Here is a 16,963-nt window from a genome sequence, read left to right on the forward strand (position 1 = left end):
CAAAAAGCATTCATTTGATCATTGTTACTTTCATGTTTACTCTCTCAGCCGTCAGCATTTTATTCCCCATTATTTACCTCTTTCTCCAGATTGCTTAGAAATAAGCTCAAGTGCAAAGCTCTCCAAGCTATCTGTGCAAGATTTAACTGGCATGCTCCCTTCACTGCAAGAGCTACTTACACCTACTCTGCTTGTCTTCTGACCACAAAAGCTACATTCTCCATGTTAGATTCTCTTCCTTAGCCTACATCTACTCCATTTCACCTGAAGAACTCCAACAAATAGTTCTACCAATCCAAAAAGGCTACGTAAAGATGATGATTTAAATGCATGCTTGCTGCTCCTGACAAGTAAACTTGATAGGCTGGAGAGGGCATTCGCTTTTCCAAAGTATGACAAAATTACCCATGGGGCTGCTAATTTTTGTTTATAGTTCTGTTCTCACTAACCAGCATTTCATGTATCCCAGATTTCACTACACCACTGCTTGGCTGTGCTGCTGAGCCAAACTACTAAGCAAACACACAACTAACTAAAATAGATTGAATCAAAGTTTTTTGGAATGTTAATTTAATAGTTAAAATTTGAATTTCATTTTTTGCAAGCTGACATAAATCCATCCATTATCTAAAGAAAATACGTCTATTTCTGCAAGGGAGAAACTAGCCTTTAACTGCAGTTTCAGCTGTAAGTATATTTCTTTGGACTCCTAAGCATCCTTTAATTGCTGCATATTGCATGCTAAAATTTCTACAGACAAGGAACCCCCAGTATGATGGCCTTGATACTTGGTTGCAAGTCTTGACTTTTTTGGAGGGGGGGGAAATGGAGAGAAGGCAAAAAGACTCGCCATTGGCCAGAGACACCTAGCATGGAGCTCCATCTGTCTATTTCATGGCAGTGAACTTTCTTTTCCTGCTTTATTTTCTACAAAAATGAAATGTAGATGAATGCGCCACCTTGTCCACTGTCTTGGCTGCTTGTACATAAACACACCAAACCTATTTTCAACTCAGCATTACAAAATCCCCAATAAGTCAGACAAAACTTCACATCCACATAGTCAGTTCATTAGCATGGAAACTAAAATCAGTTCCTTTTTCTGAGAAAGGCACCTGGCTCAATTAACAGCTCACAAGCTTCAAGTTTACAGCCAGCTACAATAAAGACTGCCTTCTCTAAAAACCTCACTGGAATATGGAGCTTTAGCAAGTGGTTCTACAGGGGAATGGGATAATTGGAACACAGTGTTTCTTCTTCTTCTTTTCCTCCTAACATTTTAGCATCTTTATTAATAAAGTCAAATTGTGTTGCATATTAAGATGCTTTAAAAAAAAGAAAGCAGTAGCTCAGAGATGGAACCACATGGCTGGCCATATTTTGCATTAAGAAATATCCAAGAAATAGTTCTTAAGTTTTAAAACACTGTATTAGAATCACATTAATCTTTGTGTTTATGAACACAAATACTCTGAAGTTTGTAATTCTATGTGATTTTTAAGAAGCTACTACTAACAATCATAAGTTTACGCATTTATTTGGAACTGACTAACTAATATTTATGAATAGAAATGTTTGAAGAAAAAAGTGAAACAGACAGCTTTTCTCTTTTTCAAAACTTTATTAGGTAGACATTACTAGATGACATTGTAAAACCCCTTGTGTGCAAGTGAATGAAGTCTACAATATGTCTTCTCACAATTCATTAAATGCACAATCCCCCCACGGCTTCCAAATGTTAGTTTTAAGTTGGAGTGCATTCAAATGCTACTTTACATTCTTCTGTTTCACCACGTGGGAGCAGTTCTTTAGTTTGTTAATAACAAGGGATTGGGTTATCAGTGTAAGTGAAAGGAATGCTTTGAAAGGAAATGAAGAACCGTAAGTCCAGACTTAGGAACTTCACTCAATACGGACACCAGAATCGACGCATAGCCTTTTAAATTGAACTGCCTACCACAAATGTGATTGTATTTAGCAAAGTGAAGCAGTACAGAGACATACCCACTACTGAATACTAGTGAGGTAACATATTGAAAACAAACTGTTAAAAAATTCACTTACTTTCAAAAGGTCCTGTCCAGCAGGACGAACATTGGCAGAACAACTTCCCTTGTATCCATGCATGTACATGTGCATATACAGCCTGTGTCATCTATAGCTTTTTAAAGAACAGGATTTTAGTTATACATTCATCAGGACAAGTTTAAAATCATACAATACTATGGTAAATTCAACAGAGGATTTCAGTGAGCTGTTTCTAGACCTCCTAAACTAAAAGGCACTCTGAAGAGGGTAGCAAAAAATAATCCTCACATTGACACAAACTGAAGCAGCCACAAAGGTATAATATGCAACAGGAATTATTGGTATAAATTTAACACACCAACTGGAATTATTTGTAAAATATTGCCCAGGACTACCAGACATCTCTGTCAAGTTACATCATGAAGACCCATTGATGCTATCCTATGCAACAAGCATAGTTATCAGCTAAAAGCAAAAGACACGTATCAGAAGAACTTAACAGCATTTTGGTTGCATGCCTGCTGGTTTTAAGAGAGCAGAATGATACCCAAAGTAGTAATTTTTTGAAATAAACAGCAACTCTTGGCAATGATGAAGTATTTTGACATGGTGCCTCAGGTTCAGTGAGTTACAGAATAACATAGTTCATGCCTAAAAGTCAGAGGTAATACTGAAATAGAATCCATTAGTACTTTGTGATAATTAATTCAATATGACTGTATCAAATTCCCTACCACCAAAAACTTCAGATTTGAAAGCTGAATCCTGATTAAGCACTCACATATGATGCGTTATGAAAAAGTGATACTCCAAGTGACAGCCATATTACTAATTAAGAACTCCAGCAGGAGAAAAGGCCTCTTACACTGTTCAGAAAAACTAATGAATTTCAAGCAAAAAAGGTCCAAGAAGATAATATTCTCATCTTCATCTTTTTCCTTCTTTCCTTCACAAATTCTCAGCGAAGGAAATTGAACACAGTGAAAATGTTTTTATTATGAGTCTACAATAAACAGACTTACTAAACATTTTTCATCTAACACCCATCAGCTGTCAACTCTCAATTTTCTTCTGATAATTACCATTTTGTAGCTCCAATTTTTTCCCCTAAGAGTTCATATAATTGAAATTTTTTAATAAAGCTTTTCTTGGCACCTGATTTCAAATATATGGACAAAAGAAGAGGGAGTAACGCTAGTAAGGAAAAGTCCTTTAGAAAAATCTAACTCATAAAAGCTAAAAGCTGCTCTGTGTTCCCTGGGACAGTAATGCCAGAAAAACTCCACAGTATCCATTGGAAAGGTTTCCAAAGATGGAGAAATGAATGGTATTTTTGCAGATCATATATCTCCCCTTGGAGTGAACGGCAAACGAGAGATCGCAGAGTTATTCCACTAGGCATCATTATCCACTCTGATGGACAAAATCATCAGGTTCCTACCCCAGATGAATACCAGCTTGTATTAACGGGATATGTTAGCTCAAATTGGATATCACTAAAATCCTGTTAAATTGCTCTGAATCCCATACCACCCACAGTGCATCCCTGTGCCCCATGCTCCTCAGTACTTCCATCTTCACATGCGTTGAAGACTGAAGGTGTACATACTACAACTGTAGTCTGACCTAAATTCAGTTGAATTCTTATCTCTGAAGAGAAGAATGTTCTTTCAGTAGTGGAAGATGCCTAGCTGATTATGCTGGAAGACCAAACTCATTCTGACAACACATAGAAGATGCATTTCTGCAAAGTCTGAAGACTGATAGGAAGTTAGAAAAAATGAGATGAAGATCAGTAGAATTACAATAGCCATGTCAAGTTAACATCACCACTCTTGAAACAATAACTTGCTCACTAACAATGTTCTTCAACCTTCTGAGCAAGCCAGTATTTAGCCCAGCTTAACACTTCTGTGTGTAGCACTGACTACCTAACAAAAATACTTAACAGATATTGCTTTATCGGGGGGGGTGGACAACACTTTTCATTTGTTTCAAGCAATAAGGCACTTACACATTTAAAATTTCTCATTATATAAAACACACAATACTGGAATTCAAGTGTTGACTACATGGATATTGCCTACCTCCAGCTTTTATAGCCTTACTCTTAGTCATGCAGAAAATTCTAATCACTAATGCAATACATTTTACGCAGCTCAAATGTGGAATCAGAGGTTTCTTTATTAATGAAACTGAATTTTGTCCAGCATTCTACATGTGCCAGAAACAGCTAAACTAAAAAGGATGACCTATCATTTTACTAACCTTGCATCCCATCACTCAGATTAAACTTAAGGAGAATTCTTGACACTAAAATAGAGAAAGAAGTGGGAAAAGGAGAAAATTTCTCATCAACTCTGCTGCCTAATTGGAAAAAAAAATGCAAAATTAAAAGTCGTAAAGAAGAAGATATTTCAGTAGTTTGCATTTAAATAAATACAATACAAATCTTTTCCCAATATAGCTCAGCAAAATCTAATGTGATCATTTCCTAAGATCCAATTTTGTCTTCAACTATTTCCAGAAATCAGTTTCAGATTATGAAATCTGAAAGGAAAAAGAGTTAGAGATCAAGTGTATAATTAATGGAAATATATGGTAAACATTTTATTACGAGATTGGTAAACAGTGATATGGGAAAATCTACACCTGTTCCTGTAATTTCTGGACATGAAACAGCATAATGTAAATTGATACCAAAGAACTCTTCATAGTGCGTTTTTATGCAAAAAAATAGTTCATGAGTAAAGACTGATCTCCTTATCCACAACTTGCATAAGAATAGAAAAGTTCAGTTGGAAGAGATCTACAGAATCCTAATTTCTGATTGCTTCAGAGCTAACCAAAACATACATCATGTTGTTGAGGGCGTTGTCCAAATCCTGCTTGAATAGGCAGAGTACATCAGCCACCTCTCAAAGAAACCTGTTCCAGGGTTTGACCGCCCTCATGCTAACGACATGTTTCCTAATACCTCGTCTTAAGACATGAAATAAAAATATTTGACTGCATCAGTGTTTTTACAAGACAGATTTAAAATATGTGAAACGCTTGTTTGGATTCTGTGAGTAGATTTTCATTCTAAAAATGAGGTAAATGTGGCACTGTATTAGTAATATCATGCTCAGTAACAGAAGGATAAAACTGCAACAATACTGTTTTAAGTTTTCAGCAAGATAAAACACTGAATGGGGCTAGCATGCAACAAAGCTCAAGCAAGTATGTGCAAAATCCATTTTCTACTAAAACCAAACATTTTGTACATAACTTTCTCCTCTTTAGACTTCAATCCATACAACACAGTTCAGATCTACTTTTCATGTTTTGATAAGCCAACTAAACTCCAAAGAAGACTTCTTCCACACTAATATGCATTCTTAACAGACTAATTACTATAATACCTGTTTTTAAATTAAAAATAGGTATTGAGAAGTAAATGATTTGAATTACTCTTAGAAATTTATGTGCTTTTTCTTTTTCTTTCTTTCTTTGTTTTTTTTTTTTTTTTTTTTTTAAAGCTAGGGAATAACTAATTAAAGCCTAAAACAAGTCATCACCATTGAAATCAAGCATGCACTGGTTTCATTTCTCTACCTTACGGCATTTCAATGTCAGGCTAAGAGCATCAGTGATTAGCTGTACTAAAGGAATGAACACTCCATTCCTTATTGGAGAACAAGTACAGACCCTGAACCCACACGCACAGAACATGGAAGAAACAGCAAGGAAGTTATACTCTCATGTAACTGAAACAATCCACATTTGGTAGCTTGCTTTTTTAATTCAAAAAAAAAAAAAAATACCTGTAGCAATGTGCCAGCTTCAGCAGTGACTGCACTGCTAGTCTTGCAGCTGAATCAAGGCTCAGCTGTTTCTTTCATGTAACAGCAATACGAAAAGCCAGCAAATATGCCAGCAGTGTTACTTTTTAAATACATGTGCCCTCTTTTCAAAGTTTATGCATTAAGCCTGAAAAATATTAAACTGCTATAACTCCAATTCTTATGCCATGCTTACATTTGTTAGAATTTTAAAATAGGTTATTTAACACTTTCTGTGGACATTCGTTTTTAATGTTACTAGTAACTCAAATCATTAAGATCCCTCTCATATTAAAAGCTTACATTCATTCCCCTGGCTATTTGCTTTAGTAAGAATGCTATTTGGACAATCTTCCTTTACGATAATTTGCATTTCAGAAATAAATCAGATTTTCAAGTAACTGCATAATGGTTGTCAATTATGGCTGTTAACATACTTCTTAGTATTTTGGAATACCAAAGAATTTTGGCCCAGTACTGCGCTGGCATAAAATGCGCATAAATTTCCTGATTTAAAAGGGTTAAGGCTGATTTCAGGAGCAGATCCACTACAAAATTAGAAGATACAAAGAGACTCTCTCTCTAGTTTCCTTGTGTATGATTCTTTCCATCAGCAAAATAAACAGAGGAGAATATAAAGTAACAGTAATCCACAGTTCTCCTGCACGACTTGGCACTATGTCGTAATTATCATACCAAGAATTATGACTGATGCAATGTCTGCTCAGGAACAAAACTACCACAACTGATTTAAAAAAAAAAAAAACAACATCAAATTGTCTGCATGGCAAATTGTTTGGCTACTAATGAAATGGTTTCTCAGATCTAAGAGGGAAGAGAAACCATTCTATCACTGGGAAATTTGTACCCTCTAACAGAATTACTGTTCTTTCTACATACCACTGAATGTCACACAGGCTAATTAATATTTCTAATCAGTACAACTTTACATTGGTCAAAACCAATAAATATATGCAAATAAAAAAAAGCTATAATACCAGGAAGAGTTATGAAGTAAGCAGTAGTAACAAAAATAAAAATCCTCCCTTTCATAGACATTTGCACTGCCCCAGAGAAAGATAAAAGATCAAAGTGCACTGTATTTTAATGACATTTGAAAGATTATGAGTAGACTGCTTATGAAGGTGATAAGAATTGAAAATGATAAGAATTGAAAACATTTTTTTTTTGTGCAGAACTAGAATTGATGGATCTTTCGGAGCACAGGGCTACTCCAAACTGCACTTCTGCCTCTCACTTCTATCCAACCCAGTTTCCTACTCTCAATGTCAAATATATTTACAAAAAAGAACCATACAATTATTTTCCAGTTACATATCCTGTGTGAGCTCTTTCAATACACAAGTACACTCACAAAGTCCACAGCAGGCAAAAAAGACCCTGCCACAGATATGGTTAAGAGCCCTGAAACTTGACCCAGTTAATGAAATCTCGAGAGCAGAAGAGCAGCATGGAGCAAAAAGAGAGAAAAAAAGAATAAAAAACAAAACCAGAACTCAATAGATCTGCACAAAAAAAAAGCATTTATTTGGCCATACAGGTTTACTCAGCATGTAGAGCACGTACCTGGAGTGGCCAGTTTGAAGGCATAACTGGAAACTGTGAAGGGTTCTAGCAGCTCAAACTATGCCACACTAACCTGAAAATAGCTGATTTGGAACCAGGAGCTAACTTGAAGACATGAAATACATGAAAGTGTAGAGTGACACACAGCTAGAACAACTCTTGTTACTTCAGTCTCATCCAAAGATCAAGAACAAGACAAACACTGTAGTTGTAGTGGGTGTAATTACTGACAGGTCCTACAACGATAGCAGAGAAAGAAGTCCGCAAAGGCCCCACACTGTAGGGAAGGCCAGCACTGTTGAAGCTGTGCACCTCCATTCAGGTGATTGAAATGCAGGGAAAGATGACAAGTCAAAGTGAAAAAGCAGCTTCAGCCTGAACTGCAAGCAGTCTCCTGCAACTGGCACAACCCAGAGGCCTGCCACAGCAGAAGCCAGCAGAGCTCTGCTCAGCCTGGAGCCTCTGCAGGGCATGCAGCTCTGACCCAGTGCAAGAGAGCTTCAGTATATTAACATAACGATTTCCAGACAGCTTAGAAATTCAGCTCACTTAGAATAGATTTAAGCACTTAATCTGAATACAGATACTGGTGAGCAAGCAATTCTTAGAAGAATAAATAATCCTGAATATGGTGAATGCAATCTGGATACTTGGCATACAGTAACATCTACCTTAGCAGGTTAATCAGACTGCCTGATGATATTTCCTGCTAATGAAGATGTAATAGAAGAGTCTGATGGTTTCTGAAGAGCACAGTTAAAAAAGCCAAAATATCTTTAGGTCCTGAAACAAAAACATCTTTTAGATTTCTTACAAAGTTCACCCTATTTCCTTAAAAAAAAATAATGACAGTAAAATATATGACATGACTTTGATGGAACATAAGATTTCCTACAATGAGAATAGTTGTGTAAAATTTACATTTCAATGGATGAAGTTACTGGATTAGATTTTACATTTCAACTGGCTGTGCTACATAATATTAATGGAAAACTGTTTGTTACATATTATTCAAATGGCCATATTTTTATATGGATAGAAAGACTTCAGTATTCTTACTCTGCCTGGCTCCTGCATCTTTTTTTCCCCTTATCTACAGAGAAAAGCAAACATTGTAATTCCTAATTTTTCCTCTGAGAAATGGAGATTGGGACTCTCTCATCTTTAAATGGTCAAATATGCCTAGTTTTGCTGCATGTAAAAAACAAAGAACCGTTTTGATTTAATCTGTTCTGATAAAATCCAAATAATCTGAATGAAATTATAATGTAGGAGTTGAGATGTATGCTTTTCCCTCCACTTGTAACATTCTTTTTGAAAGTAAAATAAATGCAGATCTATTTCTTCCCTTTATGCTCATTATTCTAGCATTTTAATTTCAGTTCTTACTGAACTCAGAGAAACTGAAAATAGTGAACAGAAGAGAGAACACAGCTAAGACGACTGCAAGAGTATCTCACATAGTTTATAAGGAATCAGGAAAAGAAAGGAAATTAACACACTGTATAGTTACAGATAACCTCAAGTACTAAAACATTCTCAAGTGGAATAGTTCGACATATTACAGACTGTATTGCAAAATGAAATCTATTTATATATATATAAATGCATCTCTCACTCTGAGGTCTGAAATTTTCTAAATAATACAAAAATATTTTCATTATTTGACATTTAAACAAAGGAATAAGAATCCCTGAGTAAGCCAAAGACAACTGATATGTATGGCCTCAGAAAACACTCAAACCAAGACTTGATTTTAAGGCAGCTTCCAACCTGCAGATAAAACAGAACTAGAACAGTGATGTGTTACAGAAGAAGAAATCTAATTAGCAGGTGCATTTGCATTGAGAATAGCATTTGAACTTTACTTCTAAATGTCATTGCTTCCCAGCTTAATTAACACATCTTACAAAGGTACTATTTCAACTGACAGGACAACAGGGTTAACACGCCCTTAAATTCAAACAAAAAATTAAGTTGTTGTTTGTTACAGTATGCTTGTGTTCACGGTTTCAACAAGGGGAAAAAAAAGAACAAGGAAATAAAACCAGAAGCTGTCTGAAAAGATACATACTAGCCAACTATGGTAAGTTGATATTTGTGTTTCCAAGTAAACAGAATTCATCAGTTCTTCCACTGAAGCTTTGAAGTCAGAGTGAGTATCTTATGATAACAGAGTATTATTTTGGTGGGGAAGTGGACTGTTTACTTAAAAGTTACAACTAGATTCAGGTGTAATAACTTTTGGAGAAGGAGGTACAAAGTAAACCCTCTCAAAAGATACACTATTTCTGAGTGTTAATTTTGAGGTCTGTAGACTTAGGGCACTGATCATCTCCCTTTCCCTTCTCCCACATAAATATGCATCTATATATACACACATATACGTGTCTTCAAACATTCAAAAAGTACCTCCACACCACAAATCTAATCTTCAAGATCACAGCTCTTTTTAATATAAGTAGGTATTCTTCTAATTTTCTCACTTTGGTGTATCACTGTTAATACAACTTCGTTATTTTCTTTTAAATTGTATTTGTATGATACATTTAGATTATAACTAGAAATGAAAAACTGAGTCTCAACTCCAAATTACACTGCCCTTGTAGTGATGTGATGAGAAAGAAGTCCAGTGATGAACAGAGGTACTCTGAAGTTCAGGAATAAAGGCCATGGATTGCTATTCTCTTCAGATCTGTTACACACCAGGAACAGTGACACTGGAAGTAGAGAATAAGAATGAAATGGTCTCCGAATAATTAACAGTCACTTCCTTTAACCAGAATTTATAAATCTTCTTCATGAAACACCAGTGGATGCTCGAAGACTTATGTAGGCTACTTACAAAGCAAATGTACATGCTATTTAGGTTATAGGATTTCATTAAGTCAATCTTTCACACACACCTAGTGTGTAGACTATGTACTATATGCTAGTTCAGAACAGAAGAACAGGTTTCCAGCTTCTCTTCAAATTCATTTCCCTGTATGTTCTGTGTCACATTTCAGTGGATATCAATGGCCTGTTCTGTCTCAAGTTACTTGTTATCTAAACCCTTGAAATCTTTCTTGTACTGAGTGAGGTTCAAAATGCTGTACTCCTCTGGCAAACTCGCCAATTTCTAATCAATATTAATGGACTTGCAAAAATTAAATACAAAAGGAAAACCAACTACAATATTTGTAAGTATCATGAAGTTTCAGTAATAGTAAGAATATTTCTGAGGCACTGTTATTTGGCTGTGGCAATCCATGCTGCACAATTGCAATCTAAACTCTTGCTCTCTAGTAGGACAACTCAGAAGATAACCAGCTGTCATATTCTGGCATGTGATGGGGTTTTGGTATGCTGAACAGAATGCTGTGTGATGGAAGCTATTTACAGAAGTAGTATTTAATACCAAAAGTAGTATGCTCAGTATACAGTAAGAGTCCAAACACTTCTAAGCATTTCCCCCTTAAAGGCGAACACTGAAGTTAAACGGAACATGTTAGCAGTTAAATGATTTCTTCACAGGCCAAATCGGTAGTAGAGTTGTGGCTAAAATACAGACTTTGATTGTCTAGTTCAGGAACTTAGACTTAAATCTTTCAAAAAACCCCTTCAAAGTAATAATAATAGAAAAAAATATTTTAAAAGCAGCAGTCAGGGGGCCCATCCTGTTCAGAGTGCACCAGAGCAAAGAGGGTTTCTGGTCTGCAGTAGTGTTTCAGGTGAGAGAAGATGCAGGAGATCCCCCACTCTTCTTCCAGGGCGATGGCTGTGATGCCGTTACCAGCACTGTATTGCTCTGTTGCACAAACCGTGTATGGTCCTTTGCAGGACCAGCTCAGTTCAGTGAGTATGGCCCATCCTTACCAGGGCATACCTGTCCGTGACCTCTTCCTCTGCTTTTTACAAAGGCAATAGATAGGAAACACAAATAAACCTGTCAAAATAAGAAAATAAGAAAAAAGGCATCAAAAAAATGCACCGTGTTCTTTCTTTATACGTAGAGAGTACTAAGACACAGCTCTAGATGTCTCAAGAAGGTTTAGAGCAGCAATTTGGACAAGCAGATAAAAAACCTAGCCTGCAACAGTCCCTTTGGCAATCAGTTAAGTTACACTTCCTCTGTTTTGCTTAAAAAATTAGAAGAGGTTCTGTCTCAAAAAAAAAAAAAAAGGAAAAGTACCTCCTTTCTCTTACCACCAGCAGACTGAAAATGTGCAGATTTACTTCCCAAATACCACTACAGTAATAACAAATTCCAAAAAGCTACTTTTGCAACATCCTTGTTTTGCTGAACCTCCTTGTAACTGGTGTAAAATGGTTAAGTATGATATTGAGATTACTTTAACAGTTGTTGGCTATAAATATTGTTGCAATCACCTCAGAACCAAAACTTTCTTATAAATAATATTTTTGGAACTACTCAAGCTGCTTTTCCTGATTGCCTCTTATCTGGCTATGCCAAGGATGGGACTTTAGCAGCAGACTGGTTATTACTGCTCCTGCATTAGAACAGTTTTGCAGTAATATAATTTCTAAGTAATAATTTTAATTTTTTCCCCAGTGTGTATTATCTCAGATCACTAGAGCAAAATACACTTTACTGGCATTAGAAGTATTACCAAAATAATATTTTTATTGTTATGGCTTATTTCTAAAGCAGACATTACTAAAGCAGGGCAAAGAGTACACTTGCTAGAATAACTGTATTCACAATAAATACAACCACATTAACAGAGCTTTGAAAATATATCACACTAGTTTATGGTACATCTTTTTGTGATGGAATTCAATTTGGCAGTCTATGCATTAAATCAGACTGAGATTGACTCAGCCTAATTCACTGCTTTTTTTTTTTTCCTTACTGCTGTTGCATCATCAAGATGGAGGGATGCTGGGACAATAGCTGGCGCCTCCAAAATTTTGCCACGCATATGGCCAATATATAAGAACTGTGATCCACTGAGGTGACGAAAGGGAGGGCACAAGTTAGACTGCTCAAGCCTTTTTGGTATTTTAACTATGTTAAAGATTTAGTATCGAAAAAGCTTTAAATAATTGAAAAATATGAAATAAAGCTAATAGGCATGAAATGCAAGGAAGAAAGATTCTAAAGACAAGTCATTAAAAAAAAAAAAGCACGTGCTCCATACTAGAAACGTATCTAAGAAGTCTGTCTCATCTAAGACTGTCTTTTAGAGATAAACCTACTGAGATGTTAAAGTCATACAGAAAATCACAGCAAAATCCAACCCAATTATTTACATTATTCTTACCTACTACAACAGCTACGGCTCCCAGTGCCAGTCCCAGAATCAGTATTAGGGGTGTAATGAGTAGCTTTCCAGCTGAAACAGATAATTCACAAACAATTCAAATTAAGCATTCTATTTTTCCCTTTTGAGTAAACCACAAATATTTGTATATCTGACCTCTCACAAGAGCCAGTTTATTATTTTTTATACTTACTAGGATCCCTACTTGTAAAGTCACTGTACAAATTCAGACAGGAGCTATCTACATATTTCTCTCTGCTCTCTTCACCCACTACAACTGAGCACACCTCATTTTGTACATTAACAGTTAACTTGCATTTACTTCTATTCTGGAATCCCTTAGGCATTGTGACAGAAACATGATGGATATCAAGCTACCATCTTTTGGCACCTCCAACACTCTACAAGGACAACAACCCCAGAAAGAAGCTAAGCAAACCAACATCTTCAAGAGCTTAGATTGGCTCAAGGTGATGAGATCAGCTGTTTTCTACAGGATGTTTTTGTAGGCTTTAAAAAGCTGTGGTGGAGCCCTTGCATACATTGTGATTTATGCCTAAATCAAAACACAGCCAACTGTTTGGAACCATATTGCTGCTCTTACACAAACAAGGTACATAAGACTAAGAGCAAAAGAAGCATGTTCACGTTCATAACTTTGAGTTTATAATCTGTAGAACTGCAGGGAAGCAAGGCAGGGTACCCTCCAAAACACCAAAGTCAAAGCTGAACTTTGAATCCAAATTATTTTTCTTGTGTTTAATACTTTCAATTGAACAGCAGAATCTCTCACTGAGTTGGCTGGATAGCTATTTCAAAGAAGTCAGTTGCCTCAGAAGTGTGAAAACACAGCAGGGTAGGCATGCTTACTAATGTACCAGCTGTTTCAACACAGATTTGAAATTAAGCAATTCTCTACATTAAGTATGTGTTTGAAAGATTACCTCTGGGAAGAGAGGAAAAGTGAGTTCATTATCTCTCTCTTCTCTGCCCTTCTCTCTCTCAAGCCACTTGTATCAGATTTCAATAAATGGATTACTTCATTCAACAATGATGTAAATCTCTCCATAACCTTAGCCACTAATTTGGGCAGCAGAAAGGAAAAATGAGATATTTTGGAAGCATTTGCAGTGCTTAAATGAATCAGTCCTTTTCACGCTTTTCTTTTGATAGCTTTTAAATTTCACAGGAGTGTTGTGAGTAGGAAACATTAATTCCTAGAAGAAAAAGTTGGCAAGTATTGTTGGTATTACTCTAGTTGCTAGGCACCCTAATGGCAGACCTTCCTGAGATTCCACTGCACTGCATTCTGTAAACACAGAAGTTGTCATTGCCTTAAATAAGTTATTCAAGTATGGGAAGGAAAAGGAATGTAGAGTGATGAAAAAACATCAAGAAAAAAAAAAAGAGTGACTAAAACCGTTTTTAAAATTACCAGAGCCTTAACAACTTTGAAGTAAAGCTTACAAAATTCTGTTTTGAATATAAGCTTTCCATGTGCTAATAATCATATAATTTGAATGTTAGAAGATTGTGGCATGTTAGGTACAAAAACTACTAAGCTTATCTACTGAATTGGTGATTAAGTACACACCAGCAGAATCTGCAGAATGGTTAAGCTGTTTTGTTTTTTTTAAACCAGAGTCACTTCTTTGCCCACATAAAGAATGTTTTCGAAGCTAATTCTGTTTAAGAACTTGTTTATTTACATTTGACAAACTAACTTAAAGCAGCAATAAAACATGAATGTTTGTTTTTTCCCTTCTGCCTGCGAATATGAAGCTGAGTACTGTGTAGTTTATTAGTTACAAGATCTTACAGGATAGAGACATTTCATCATCATGGGACAACCAGTTCGCTAGCCCTATCTCCTTTTATTTATCAGTGCATTCTTCCTAAAGGTTACACTTCAAAAATGAAACAAAATTCCTTTTCTACTTAGATATCTATTACAATTAAGTCCTTAATTTTAATTTTTACAAAGGTGAAGATAAAAGAACAAGTTAACATAAGTTAAGCAAAGCACAAAGCACTATTGGTTAGGAGTATACGCATCACCACCAAAGCAGCAGATACCTATCTTTTACTCTAATCTTCTATTAAGATGGCATGAAACAAATACGTAAAATACTCTGTTTTGTATGTCTAAATTGCTTTCTATTCAAATGCAGTTTGACATATACCATTCACTACTGTGTGAAGGACTATGAGGCTCAGAGAGAGTTATGACACACTAAGAAATGCTGTTGAGTCTACAGATGTTTGTTACAGTCACTAGATTTCCGAGAATTTGTTGTCTTATTTCTGCTAGTAATCTTGGAGCTACCAAAGAGCAAATGTAAACCTTGTCCAAGAGTGGAATAAAAACCTTTGCCTGTCTAGGTTATGATAGTCATTTCTGGTAATGCCCAAAGTTAGTTTTTAAGGATAATTACATACATTGTTGCAAGTAAAAGAAGCCTAAAAAAAAAAAAGGAACATCTAAAAATTTCTGATCAATATAATAGCAGACAATTTACCTACAGACTTTCTCAACATGAAGATTTAGTTATTCATAGTAAAGTAGTAACCGTATTTGCAAGTACTTTGGAGAAGTTTCATTAGTTTTGATATACAGAATCTGATTCTTCTGCAAAGAAGGGAAAAAAATATTTCACTAAATATTTCTTTTGCATAACTTTGGTTTGGCTGTGGGTTTTTTTTTGTTTGTTTGTTTTTAAGGGGGGTTAATATTTACAAATCTCATAAATCATTAGAGAATTCTGCGACATTCTAAGAAATTCATATACTAGCTTTAGAAAACAAATTCAGTCACTTAGGATATGGAAAAATGGTCTACTTGTGTGTATGTAATTAAGCAGACATTACAAGTGTCTACTTACAAATCTGAACAGTCACATCTACATAATTTAAATGCTAATACAAGTTTCCATCTCTGTGCATAGGCGACAAGTTTACAATGAAGACTGGATCCTCAAAATGCATGCTTCCTTCCACAGTGCTCAAAACCATGCATAAAGTGCATCTTGCACTCCATGCTGGGACAGCAGTATGCGTCAATCGGATATAAAAGTGTGCTGCTTCTAGAATCCTGTTTGAGATACTACTCACCACACACAGAATTTCTTGTTTAATTACATCTTGTGTCTTGTGTATCCATGTAGTTAGCATGTAGCAATTTATTTTGAACACGATTCACCCAATTCAAGTGGCACTTAAACAGCATCTTAGATGTAAGACAGCTAAATGTTGTTTTTCCTTCCTGTGGTCAATAACCAAACCAACACAAATCAATTCATCACTAACTCAAGTTGCAACCAAACATTTTGCTTCCAACAACTGAACCAAAAGGAATCTAGTTAGCACAAGGATGAAATCTCCAGATCAGCTTTCTATCCTAACAGTCCTAGCAACGTCATCTTTCAGTACTGGCTGCAGGACAAAGTTCCTCTAAAGAATAAGCTCTCCAGCGTTTCATTCCCCAGTCTGTATGTATAGTCAGGGTACAGAATATATTTGATTATATTTAACTTCATGCAGTTTGGTCATTGCCCAGCTCTCTAATTTGTCATAGCTGGCTAAGGTGGGGAGAGAAGCGACATCAAGAAAAAGCAATCATTTCTGCTTCCAGGATATTTTCTTCTGGTTTCTAACACCTTTACAAAACCATTTGTTTTCAAAGAAAAATATGTTGAAATTTATGCGGCAATATTTTTATTACAGAACAGTCTGTGACAGTGTACACAAACATTTACTGCTTGACAGAAAATGACAGCATGCCAATCCGCTAAGAAATGTTCAATGGATTACATCTACCCAGATTTACTAGAAACAAGCCAAAGAACCTTCTCTGTTCAGACTACAAAACCACCACATTTACTTAAATAAGTATTTCCTCTCCATAGTAAGAGAATAAAATGCATCAGAAAAAGCATCTAGCAACACATTACGTCTCCTACTGGCATTGAAGACAGTGTTCTCTTAATTCCCACTACTTAGCCAAGTAGCAGTGACATTTCACTACAGTAAATTTTTTTTTTTTAATATTCTACATGCTACTAAAATTAAGAGACCTGTTTTTAATGGCCTGCTTCTCTGCTACAGCCTCCTCTTTCTGCTGACTTTCAGAACAGAATCAGAGCTCAGTCTTGCACTGTGACACCTAATGACAAAGACTTAATGTATTTACATTTAGAGCTACAAGTCCAGCTAGAGATGACAGAAGGATTTAGGGTCACGAGTATCAATGTAGAATTC

General features: G+C 35.8%; 1 protein-coding gene across 3 annotated transcripts in view; it reads right to left on the bottom strand.

The window, feature by feature from the left end:
• Positions 1 to 1,601: 1,601 nt before the first annotated feature.
• The window catches only part of RNF217 (ring finger protein 217), a 62,031-nt gene continuing 46,669 nt past the window's right edge, over positions 1,602 to 16,963 (bottom strand). Inside the window, exons 5-7 of one of the 3 annotated variants that reach the window (XM_031611238.2) lie at positions 12,707 to 12,778; positions 11,308 to 11,367; positions 1,602 to 10,159 (exon numbers count right to left, since the gene is read on the bottom strand). In XM_031611238.2, the coding sequence (XP_031467098.2) occupies positions 10,032 to 10,159; positions 11,308 to 11,367; positions 12,707 to 12,778 (260 nt within the window). In that variant the 3' untranslated portion in view covers positions 1,602 to 10,031. The other 2 variants (XM_031611239.2, XM_031611240.2) reach the window with 2 other exon arrangements.

This window comes from Phasianus colchicus, chromosome 2 (genome assembly GCF_987193195.1).
Source record: "Phasianus colchicus chromosome 2, bPhaCol1.hap1.1, whole genome shotgun sequence".
In the NCBI taxonomy this organism is placed as follows: domain Eukaryota; kingdom Metazoa; phylum Chordata; class Aves; order Galliformes; family Phasianidae; genus Phasianus; species Phasianus colchicus.